This window comes from Malus domestica, chromosome 07 (genome assembly GCF_042453785.1).
Source record: "Malus domestica chromosome 07, GDT2T_hap1".
Lineage (NCBI taxonomy): Eukaryota > Viridiplantae > Streptophyta > Magnoliopsida > Rosales > Rosaceae > Malus > Malus domestica.
The window spans coordinates 21,215,741-21,227,959 of record NC_091667.1 but is presented as its reverse complement, the minus strand read 5'-3'; the positions used below and the strand labels follow the sequence as shown (position 1 = coordinate 21,227,959).

General features: G+C 36.0%; 1 protein-coding gene, 1 long non-coding RNA gene and 1 other non-coding gene across 4 annotated transcripts; 1 reads left to right on the top strand and 2 right to left on the bottom strand.

The window, feature by feature from the left end:
- Positions 1 to 2,187: 2,187 nt before the first annotated feature.
- Positions 2,188 to 3,790, bottom strand: LOC103439293 (uncharacterized). 2 transcript variants are annotated; one of them, XR_011582783.1, is made up of 3 exons: positions 3,451 to 3,790; positions 2,918 to 3,030; positions 2,188 to 2,787 (listed from the first exon to the last, which is right to left on the bottom strand). It is a non-coding gene; the product is annotated as an uncharacterized lncRNA (long non-coding RNA). The 2 variants fall into 2 exon arrangements; XR_529945.4 differs by lacking the exon at positions 2,188 to 2,787 and having other exon boundaries at positions 2,899 to 3,030.
- A 3,103-nt stretch (positions 3,791 to 6,893) lies between these two features.
- LOC139197758 (uncharacterized) lies at positions 6,894 to 7,691 on the top strand. Its single transcript, XM_070825716.1, has 2 exons — positions 6,894 to 7,356; positions 7,456 to 7,691. The coding sequence occupies exons 1-2, from the start codon at positions 6,894 to 6,896 to the stop codon at positions 7,689 to 7,691; spliced, it is 699 nt and encodes a 232-aa protein (XP_070681817.1).
- Positions 7,692 to 11,993: 4,302 nt separating this feature from the next.
- On the bottom strand, positions 11,994 to 12,098 carry LOC114824671 (small nucleolar RNA R71). The gene has a single exon (XR_003772943.2). It is a non-coding gene; the product is annotated as a small nucleolar RNA R71 (small nucleolar RNA).
- Positions 12,099 to 12,219: the final 121 nt, after the last annotated feature.

The following is a 12,219-nucleotide window of genomic DNA, read 5'->3' as shown; positions in this document are numbered from 1 at the left end:
CTCTTCATGCACACAGATGGCAATCAACTCGTTCAAGTCCCATTTTTCTTTATGAGCTATGTAAGTACTCTTCAACTGAGAGTACTCAGGAGGTAAGGAATTCAGGACGAGATGAACTAGGAAAAGATCATATATCTTAATGTTAAGTGTATTAAGTTTTGCAGCTACATCAACCATTGAGAGAATGTGCTCTCTCACATCACCACCAAGGTACTTAGTGGTTATAAGGGTGTTCATTAGTGTTCCAATTTCAGCCTTCTCGGATTCCTTGAACTTTGCTTTTATGGAGTCAAGGTATGCCTTAGCATTGTATGACTCAGTGATTGCCTTCGAACCAGATCAGACATTGATCTTTTGATTATTAGCAACACCATTCTGTTAGCCTTAACCCATCTTTCATATTCATTCTTCTTTTCTGCAGTTGCATCGTCAGCAGGCTTGGCTGGTTCATTATCTCTTAGAGCTAAATCGAAATCCATGAGCCCTAGTGTTATTTCAATATCTTGCCTCCACTTCTTATAATTGGTTCCATTGAGTGTTTGAATTGAATTCAAGGAGCTAATTACTAAAATATTTTCAAACAAAATAAGTATTCAAGACTCTATATTCTATATAACTGAAACAACTCAACCTTTGTTTGGTTTTTCAAGTTTAATCAGTATCAGTGCAAAACATATAAGTTGCATAAGTAATGGTACAACATGAAAGCCATCCACCTTTGTTTGGTAATTAACTTTCGCAACTTATGCATCTTGTATGTTTTCATTGAGCTATCAATAATTGAACCAATGTCGATTAGTCACACCTTTATTTGGGGATATAACCTCATTGTTATGGCTACTGATACAAGCTGATCAATTAAACCTTGAATGTTTTAGCAGTTCTTGAATGATTGAAATGAATTTGTTTGTGTTTCATTCATTCAATTACATCTCAAAAACATTGATCATGTTATAACTTTCAGCATGCTATGAACCTTAAAACTTTTGATCATTAAACATGCTTAACAATCAAGACTTCTTAAGCAAACAATTTATGAGTTTTAATAGGCCAAAATTAGTTCTTACATCAGTTATGCATGGTAGACAGTTTTAGGGTTGTTGTGAATGCAATCATAATACAAGAAGCAGTCATGGCACTTGTTTGTAGTCTTATATGTATATGTTACTTAGTTTTATATTCAGTCGAGATTTGCATACATGTGCAGGGATATTATCTCTCAAACTTTGTACATATACATATGCATGCAAGCATTAAATATAGTAGCGGAAAAGAAACCAAAATCAAAACATGAAGAAACATCAGTTCATTCAAGAGCCCTTACTCTCCAATTATAACCGGATTATATACCTTTCTTGGAGTCCAAGTTATAACTTATGACTAAACCCTAATCGCACTTACATTCCACAACAATCCTTATTAACTATATTGATCTATTAGCTGTTGGATTAGAGTATAACATCCAACATAAAGCCCCCATTGGAAGTACTCTCACAAGTTCTCGCGGGGGAATCGACGAATACTTCTTTCTTTTGTCAGGAACAGTGTACAGAAGAAAAAATGATGATTCGTGGGGCTGAAGGGAGCAATCAAATTGGGCCTGCTGGCTGTGGATGAGGATTCATGTGCGAGAAATTTGAACGGGCTTTTATGATATTTGGGTTAAAAGTTAAATCTGATCCCAAATGACTCCCTCGTAGTGAATAATTTGATCTTAGTAGGTCATATTTATTCTGCTTCTTCTATGATATCATTCTTCAAAGCCCTCCATTTGAAAGTTTTTATTCATGCTAATCTTCTTAGTTTCTTATGCACAGTTGGATCGCTAAAAACTGAGTTTTTCTTCACAATCGCACCTTGTTCTAAAATTCTTCCTAGTTATATGTGGTGAGTTTGATATCCGCACTCCAGTTGTCATTTGGGTTTATGGGTTATTTTAGGGTTTTGGTGGTTTTAGGTTCTTTAGACTTAGGATAGTGATTAAGTCTAACTTTAATGAGTGATTAAGTTGATTCTCGTTGTGTGTATTGTTAAAATTCATAGTCATCACACATGACCATGATTTTTAGATTGCTTGTGCATTTTTTGTATGTTTTTGTTTTTTCTATTCTTGTTCCAAAGAGCTGTTGAATTTGTGTCCATTTTCAAATTAAAAGTGCCCACAAGAATACAAGATATACACAAAAGTTGTAGTTTTCAAGTCCTTCCAACTATCAAATTTTGATTTAAATTTACAAGGGCAGAACTAGTTGAAAATATCATACAAGACATTTGATGACTACCTACTCTTACAAGTGGACAGCACATGCTTACATGAAAAAGAGAGAGATCCGATCTCATAACATTTCACATTAATGATCATTTGGTCTAGTGACACTCAGTCTTTACTTAATTTCTTGTCATGAATTTAACTCTCACAAACTTTACTGTTACGTAAATTTAATCAAAAAATAAATCTCTAAAGTTTTCTTGACAAACTACGAGACAGAGTGACATAAAAAATAAAAAGAATTAAGAATCATCCCCTACCAAAGAAGACATCAAGAGGGTTCTTTGAGAAGGTTAATAGACTACTACTTTTTCCTGCTTCTTTGAAACTCAAAAATGGAATCATCTTTCTTGAGCTGGTGCATAATAATTGCCTGGTACTGTAAGCAGCAATTACAGAAGAAATGCTCACAGAAACCATTGCTAGTTTCACTGCAATACCATAAACCTTTTGCCACTTCCATGAGACGAGCAACTTTCTTATGCAGTTAGTGAGAAAACTTCTGCTGTGAAAACCACCTGCAGGTTCATTCTTTTTAATCAGTCTCCCTCCAAAATCCCAATTAAAAGGGACATTATTTTCACTGCCAAAACATGCATTCAGTTCTGTCACCACATCAAGTTCCCTTCTTCCTTTATATTCTGTCACCTTTGCTACTAGATTTAGCCTGCTTTCTTCCAAACTGTTGAATGCTGCCTGCCTATCCATCCGCTGCCAAGAACTCATTCTCTGCGTATGTATATTCCCACAAGTGTAAAAACCTAAATAAAAGATCATACAAATCTAAAAATTGGTCAAGGTGCAATATTGCACATTCCGATTTAGCATATATTTCTTGATGCAGCGTGATATATAAACTGGAAAATCGAATGGAATACCCTGAGCTACGTTGGAGTTCACCAGGAATTGAGAAAACCACAAAGTTTATTGATTGAACGCGACTTACTATTAGATACAAATTGGACAACTTTGCAGACTTGGGCTTAATCTAGTTGGCTTTAATTAGCAATGTGTTTCTACTTTCTACCTCTGCACAAATGTTCAATTTCCGCTCCTCGTAGTTTAAACAACCTAATTAGTGTAGATTATCCTAGATTTTGTCATAAAAATGAATTTACAAATTGAACAACCGCCACAAAGGAAAAGGATGAACAAATAATGGTGAGGGGGCAAGTAATTACCTGTAAAAACATGAATTTGTTCTCAACTTCCTTCACTTGATCTTTAATTGCAATCAGTCTGTTCCTCTCCTCAAATGGGGCCTCTGCAATGTAACAGTAACACCCATTTTCTGAACAGAAACTACACAACCTGCTATTTGCCCCAGTTTCTTTGCTGCTGAGCCTACCATGAAATCCCATGCTAAAAAAACTGCAGGTCTTTCTTTCTTAAAACTCCCTCTAACAGATACATTTCCCTCAATCAAATACCCGCTACAATTTATGATTTTCAATGGCCTTTTTTCTTTAATATTATTCTTGACTTGCCATGTTAAATTTTACCAGGTTTTCTTTTTCTTTTGCCTGTGGTTTGGTTGGAATATGATGAAGTAGGGCTCCTCTTCTTTTCTAGTTTTGTTTATTCTTTTCTTTGAAGGGAAGATTTGGTGGCTTTAGCTGTTCATGCCCCCCCCACACCCTCACTATCATCACGTTCTTCTTCTTTTGAAAAATAAAATATAAAGTTCACATCAAGTTGAGTCATGCATGTGATACATTTATATTGCATATCATCATAGCTTACTTATGTATAAAGCCATGCTTAATTATGACGTGCACAACTTGTATATTAGATTTTATTTCAGAAAAATAAACAAATGCAATTGATTACGAAATTTTAATTAAAAATGAAATTCGAGGAACACAAATACATCAACAAGGAGCATAAAGCTATGGTTTATTATTAGTTCACCTTACTATTAGATTTTCATTAAAATTTGTTAAAATTTCAGAGAGTGTCAATGGGAAAACTACTAATCATCATCCATACTTTCTTCAAGTTAACTACACGTGTATTTCAAGAGGTGTGGGTTTTTATTACAAAATGTATCGATGCAATTAGTAGTTGGACGATTTAGTATAAGCTATATGTAGTTCAATCCCAATACGGGATACGCTTTAACAAAATTTATAATGAAGTTTTCTAGTAGTGCATTTCTTAATCCCTCTTATCACATTTTTGTGATCCATTCCTTTTGGTCTCAATCTAGTGGAACTCAACATTTACTCACCCAAACATGACTATAGAAAAATGATAAACACACACATTTTTTTCCTCTTATACACTCGTGTTTAATAATGTTCGTTGTTTTCGTTTAATTAATTCAATTAAATTGTTAAAAATAAAGAAAAATGTGTGAAGCTAAAAATCAGGTCACTTTCTCTTATTCTTTGAAATCTTTCTAGCATTAGGGCCCATGTGATTTAACTAAAATCATGTTGACAAGCTTAACATAAAGACAAATTTGGGGGCGGCCCAAGTGCTTTACAAAAGTGGGATATGGACCCAAAACTTTGAATAGACACCACCATCCTTCAATGAGAGCAGCATGAAACACATCGGGACTTCCTCCGACTGGTTCTGCACATATGCACCATATAAATGGAAAAAAGTCAAATACAACAGAAGCTCTGCTGCATTTGAAATTGGCCATTTTAGTTAGTTATACACCACTGACCATGCACCGTTCACCACTCAAAAATGTATGTAGTCAAACGATTTAAAACCACATTTTTACAATAAATTCTTGTTCTCAATGTGAGTAGAGGAAAATGTGACCAACTCGACCTTGCATTTCCATAGGAGGTAACAAAAGGCTAAAACTTGAACGTGTTCCAATTCCACAACATTCATCAACTTCTGTTAACCTATATTAGTGGAACTATACGTAGACTACAATGTCTAAATGCGGGTTTTAGCCTCAAAAACCAAGAATATTGCTCCACTCTTCTATTAGAAATGGTTCTGTAGACATGTAAAATTCATTGCATACAAATGATGCATCGCAAAGCTCCACGTGGCATATGACTCATCACAAATGAACAAGTCATCAATGATATGTGGCACAAAACAAACAAAGGAAGTATAAAACTTCCCCAAAATTCGGCAACAAGGGAGAATCCCCCTTAAATTTGGCTAGGGAATCCAAATTGATCATAAAACTAGAAAGAAAGCTAAAGCATCTTCATAAAACAAGTAAAAATTAAAGACTGCTCACAAAATAGGCAACCGGATCCTTAAATTCGGCCAAGGGACTAAAGTGGCTGAAATTAAGACACATAACAAGCCTAAAATCATCCCAAAGACAAGCCTTGAGAAGCCTATACATACAAGGTCCTCCCACAAGCATAATAGTCAAAAAATCTCTACACAGAAGAATTTCTGTCAAACCTTTGAAGACTAATACGCTGCCAAATCTCTTCGAAGAACATTCAACCAAAGCCGAAGCTTTCTTTCGACCAAAGTCGAAGCACTTCCTTGAAGAATCAACAAGCACTCATGCCGATTCCTTTAAGACTTTGTTGCAAGCTTATAAACTTGTAGCAACGTTCATTTCAAGATCAAGTCGCCAAGATCCTTGAAGCAATGAAATCCCACATCAAGCACTATTTTTACCGCACCCTTGAGGTGAAGATCATCCACGCGTTGTTTTCAAGCTCAAAACTTGAAACAATCGTTCAACTGTTCGTCCGAGATCAAGTCATCGCGACCCTTGGATCGTCAATCACGCATCTACATCAAATTTGAAGACTGAATCAGAGGAAAAGTTGTAAACAAAGATTGTAACCTACAAATTCATTAATACAAATCTACTTTGCACACGTGTTCTCATTTCATTCGTTACAGAATTTTTGTGTTTACAGGTTCTTCCTTATATACAGATAACGGTTTGTTATAAACAAAAACATATTATTAAAAACAACTCAAGCTGTAGTTTGTCTTTGATGGAAAATGTCGTTGCGAGAAGGACCTGTATATTTTCAAGTTAGAAAGGTCATCAATGGCTTCATGGACCCAAAGATCTCAAGTAAATATATATCCTTGTTCTAGTGGTAGGTTGAATGGGACCATTGATCCCACCTATTCTTCTAATTCATTTTCCTGTTGATGTGTAAATTGATGAACTGATGTGGAGAAGATTACATTTTTTTATTAATGTAATGCTTCAGCTCATTGATTGAGCTTATCTGATTAAAATGTAACTAGTTAGTTAAGTCTCATAGGGCTTGATGAGTGACAAGTGTTCTAATCTTAGTGTACTGTAGGATGAATGGCTGAGATTGAAACTTGAGTGTACCACTCTCCCTCTTCTCTCTAACGGTTATATTTGTCTTGTATGAGCTCATATGCTCAGTGTGTGCAAGTTTAATGGAAGGAATTGCAGAGACATATTCTCTATAAATTTTGATCAAAAAACTTCCATTTTTCTTCGTTGAGTTCTATGTGTATTTCTCCATAACTCCTAACATTATTTCTTTTTAATTCAGTATCTGAAAACCATCTCTAACATGGCTTCAGAGCCAGGTTGGGTTTGAATTTCTGGGCGTCGTATCTGTGGAGGATCAAGCTCGGATTCACAGCAAAAGCTCATTACAGTGATTTTGTATCAGTGATATAATCTAACATGGCTGGATCTGGAGAAGGAGAACTCAGAGCGTCAATTTTCAATGGTGAGAATTTTGATTTATGGCAAATCAAAATGAAAACTATTTTCCGTTCACATGAATTGTGGAATCTGGTTGAAAAGGATTTTGATACTTTGATGAAGAAAGAGGAGGAGCACACAGAGGCGAAGAAGAAGATGTTGCAAGAAATTGTAGTCAAGGATGCTAGAGCACTTGGAATCATTCAAGGTGCTGTTTCAGATCAAATTTTTCCGAGGAACACAACTCAAGAAAGTGCAAAGGCTCCGTGGGACATTCTGAAACAAGAATTTGTTGGCGATAAGCAAGTAAGATTTGTGAAACTTCAAGGTCTTAGGCGAGATTTTATGTATACTCGTATGAATGAAGATGAATCACTCTCTGTGTATATTGCTAAATTGTTTGATCTGATTAACCAAATGAGAAGCTATGGTGAAGATCTGAGTAATCAAAGAATAGTGCAGAAATTGTTAATTAGTTTGCCTAAATCTTATGATAGTATTGCATCTATGATATAAAATACTAAGGATCTGGATACCATAGATGCTCAAGATGTGGTTGCTATTCTAAAAGGTTATGAGCAAAGACTTGATAGGCATGGAGAGAGTAACATAGAGAGGGCATTTGCTAGCTTGAACATTGCATTTAAACCAAACAGGTTTAATGGTCAAGCTAACAATGGCAAATATCAGAAGAATTTTAATTCAAAGGAAAACAGTGGAGTAATAAGGCTGATTGGAGCAATAAGGTTGAGTAGAGTAATAAGGTTGTTGCTGTGAAAAATGATGCACACAACATTGGGGATAAGTGTAAATTCTGTGATAGACTTCACTATGGGGAATGTTGGGTTAAAAACAAAGTCAAGTGTCACAAGTGCAACAAAATTAGTCATATTGCAAGGTTCTACAATACAAACAAGGTTGTGCAACAAATAAATTTTGCTCATTAGGTAGGAGAAACTGGTAATCTGTTTTATGCTAGTCATTCTAGTGAAGTGAAAAAGGTAAATGATGTGTGGTACATAGATAGTGTCACGTCCCGGCCCGAGCCCCCACCACATCCCAGGCTCGACTTCACCGTAGCACGATATTGTCCGCTTTGGACCCCAACCACGCCCTCACAATTTTGTTTCTGGGAACTCACACGAGAACTTTCCAGTGGGTCACCCATTTTTAGATTGTTCTCGCACGAACTCGTTTAACTTCGGAGTTCCGATCGAACCCGAAGCCAGTGAGCTCCCAAAATGTCTCGTGCTATATAGTTGTGGACATGTACATATAAAGCACATCACCCCCTCTTCGTTGGTCGATGTGGGATGTTACAGATAGTGGATGTAGTAATCACATGACATCCAGAGAACATTTACTTGTTGATATTGATATAAATGTGAAAGCCAAAGTCCAAGTAGGCATTGGAGTTTTGGTTAATGTTCAAGAAAGGGAACACTGATTATTGAGACAATGAAGGGCATGAGATATATAAGGGAAGTGATGATTGTACCTGGTCTCGCAGAGAACTTGCTTAGTGTAAGCCAGATGACTGAGCATGGTTATTTTCTTCTGTTTAGAGACTATAGATTGGATGTGTTTGATGACAGGTCTCTAAGTAATCTAGTGGTTAGTGTGAAACATAAGGGAAATATAAGTTTTTCTTTGATCTTCAGTACAAACAAGGAGCTTGCATTGAGTACAAGTGTGCAAGAATGTGCAAAGATATGGCACAAGAGATTTGGTTACTTAAATTTCAAGAATCTCAAGCTATTGCAGAATCAAGGAATGGTGTTGGTGCTGCCTAAAATCCAAGATAGTGAGGATGTGTGCTAAGGGTGTGTATTTAGGAAGCATCACAAGGAGTCATTTCCTAAGGAGACTACTTGGAGAGCACAAGAACCACTCGAATTGGTGCATTTTGATGTTTGTGGACCTATGCAGGTTCCAACCATGAGTGGAAACAGGTATTTCCTCACATTCATTGATGATTATTCAAGAATGTGTTGGATCTAATTTATGAGAAATAAATCAAAAGTTACTACTGCAACAAGTCACTTGCACTTGTAGCAACTATCAAGCAATGAAGTTCAGGGCAATACAAAATAAACAAATTAAAAAGTTAATTACCACTGTGATGACGCTCTCAATCTCCACAACCATTCAAATTCAATGGAAATTGAAATTTAAGCCCCAAACGAGAAGTGACTTGCCCTAGATGAGAGGAGCACTCCTCTTGCCCTTACTCCACCACCACAACCTTGTCGTGCTTCTCCTGATCCTATGTGCTTCTCCTGATCCTATGTGCTTCTGGCCGTGGTGGTCGGTGCAGAAGCCAAGAAAAGAGAGATGAAATGGAACAGAGAAGCAGGGATGGAGAGAGACGATAGGGGAGAAATGGGGTAGGGGTTTAAAAGTCTTTTTCTAAAATTATAAACATGTTATTAATACTTTTGAGATTTTTTTTTAAAATATAGGTGGGAAAATAGAACAATGGGGTGGGCTTATTAACACTCTTGAATTAAAGCCCAATTGAAAGTAAATGTTTGTTTTCCAAAATTGCCCTTGACAGAACCCAACCAACCCCGTTAGCCTTCTAGTTCCCTTGCCACCGTTTCTCTTTTTCCTTCTTGTTCCAATTTCCTCGGTTGCTTCAAAAGCCAAACATCTCCTTAGCCTCTTGTTTATGTGTTTTTTATGGGATTGATCACCACCTGTACAGTTTTTTTTTTCTTTTTTTCTTTTTCTTGTTAAAGTGCTTTTAAGGTTATAATTATTAAATATTGGTTTGAATTAAGTAACACTCTTCAATTTTTCAAAAGTATCACAATTTGATCATAAATATGGTAATTGGGTTTGGTTTCGCCAAGAAATTTGTGTTATTGGTCAAAATCAAACATTTGTTTTCTACTTTTTTTATGATTTTGTGGTGGTCCCTGATGAGTAGATTTTATATTATATATTTTACCCTAATCTTAGTATATTTTGGTTAATATATTGGAAGAATTTTGATACTTTGAATTGTATTTTCAATATAGGACTTTCGACTTCCTCTGGAGCAAAACAGGACCAAATGGACGAATTTTGGAGTAATTCCAGTTGGAGGACGTTCGTGAGTCACTTAGCTTGATCGTATCAAAATTTGGGATTTTTCCGCCAAGCGGTTATTTTCTGGCGATGAAATAAAGAAGCAGTGCACAGTGCTGGAAAATGACGTTTTTGGGCTTAAATTGCGTTTTTGGAGCCCAAGATGACCTCGGATGGGTTCGTGGCCTTCTGGAAAAGTGTTCAGAATATTCCAAACATCAAATCCAGCTATATTGGGCCAGTTTTGGAGCAGCTTATGGGCCAAAACGTGGTTGTTCAGATTTTAGACGAATTTTACTATTTTTATTTAGGGTTTTTATTAATTTTAGTTTGCTAGGGTTTGTGTGGGGGGCTTAGCAGATATATTGCTTGGCCGTCTACAGTTTTAGAGAACACTTTTATTTTATGCAATATTGGAGACAGAGAGAAGTGCTAGGGTTTTGAAGATTTTCTACTTGAAGGTGTTTTCAATCCTTTTCTTAAGAATATTTTCTATGATTTCAATTATGAATATGTGGAACTAATTTCTTTTGCTAGGGCGAAGCCTTGAGCCTTAGCATGAATATGTGATTTTTATTTAATTGCTTATGATTGATTGCATGCATATTTTGAATTGTTAATCACCGGGATAAAAACTATCTAATTGTCTTAATGCCTGATCACCATTAGGATCTTTAGAAAAGTAATTTGATGCAATTTTGGTCGGAAGGTTCCCTGAAATTGACGCTGGCTTCTTGTGATTAATAATTGTAATTTCTCTTAAGATGAATATCACATCTTAAGGATTGCATGGTTTTTCAAAGGATTTTCATAAAGCATAATGAGTCTTTCATGTTTAGATTTGATCCGAACGTCCGGACGGGTTGCATGTTAGATATACGTTCTATGTTGGAGGTTCCAAGTAGAATATGAATTAGGAAAATCTAACCTTCAAAGTGGCATGTGTAGATCATAAGTAATTGGTAAAAATTCATAGGATTGCTAGGTGATGGTGGAACCCTAGTGCTTTCTTAATTTGATTTTCTCAAAACTGTTTTCTTCTCTCTAATCCTAATATTGCAGATTGTTTATTTTAATTCAATAAATTCGTTTTTATTTTAATTAGGTTTTAAAATCAATCACTTCAATTTCTACTTTACAATAATTAAATGAAATCTGATTAGTTCGAGTTATTTAATAATCCCTGTGGAGATGACCTTGCAAAATCCGTTTATACTACAACAACCTTGTGATTCTTGCAAGTAAAATAGAAGATTTTTATCGCATTCACATAAGCAGTAAAAATCCTATCAAGAAAATGGCGCCGTTGCCGGGGATTATTTAAAATAATCCCTACGAATCAGATTTTCAATTAGTATTGCTGTTTATACATATATAAAAAAACAAAAAAATATTTAATTTTCGTTTTCATCTATTTTTACAGATTACAACAGTACAGATTTCAGAAATCTGTGCATGGTCAGCACCCGTTCAACAGTGCAAAAATTGATTCCATTTGATCCAGAATTTGAACAGCATTTAAGGAGGAAACGCAGGGAACAACATTTGCAGCGGGTTCGTCCTCTGCAGGAGAGGTTTCTGGAATCAGTCTTTTCTGGGGACCTGCACAACAAAGAAAAAATGGCATTTATAATTCCAGAGGCAGGTCTGCCCCTGGGTGATTCACTGACTGCCCATTCCACAAATATACCCAGTTGCATTACATATCCGGCAGTAGAGGAAGGGACTGCATTTGAAATAAAACAGCACATGTTGAATATTCTACCTACGTTTCATGGGTTGTCATCTGATGATCCTAACATGCACATTGCAGAATTTTTAATGGGGTGCAAAAACATTTTGGTGAGAGGATTTTCAGCTGAATCTATTAAGCTGCGGTTATTTCCATACACTCTAAAAGATCAGGCAAGGAGATGGCTCCTCACACTCCCATCAGGAAGCATTACAACTTGGGCCCAACTCAGTGAAAAATTTCTAAACAAGTATTATCCGGCTTCTAAGACCCTTGACATGAGAACTCAGATTTTATCGTTCGCCCAAAAACCAAATGAAGAGTTTCATGAGGCGTGAGAGCGATTTAAGGAGTTGATTAGAAAATGTCCGCATTCGGGTATTAACACTACTGATCAAATGCACATATTTTTCAGAGGGTTGAATATGACAACAAAAACTCTTGTCAACGCTTCATGCGGAGGTACGTACAAAGACAAAAATGCACAAGAAGCTTGTTTGT

Excerpts from the sequence above, each read along its gene's own strand:
- LOC139197758 (XM_070825716.1), top strand. The coding sequence starts at position 6,894 with ATGGCTGGATCTGGAGAAGGAGAACTCAGAGCGTCAATTTTCAATGGT. Across the intron at positions 7,357-7,455 it reads AAGCTATGGTGAAGATCTGA|ATGCTCAAGATGTGGTTGCT; the intron begins GTAATCAAAGAA and ends TGGATACCATAG.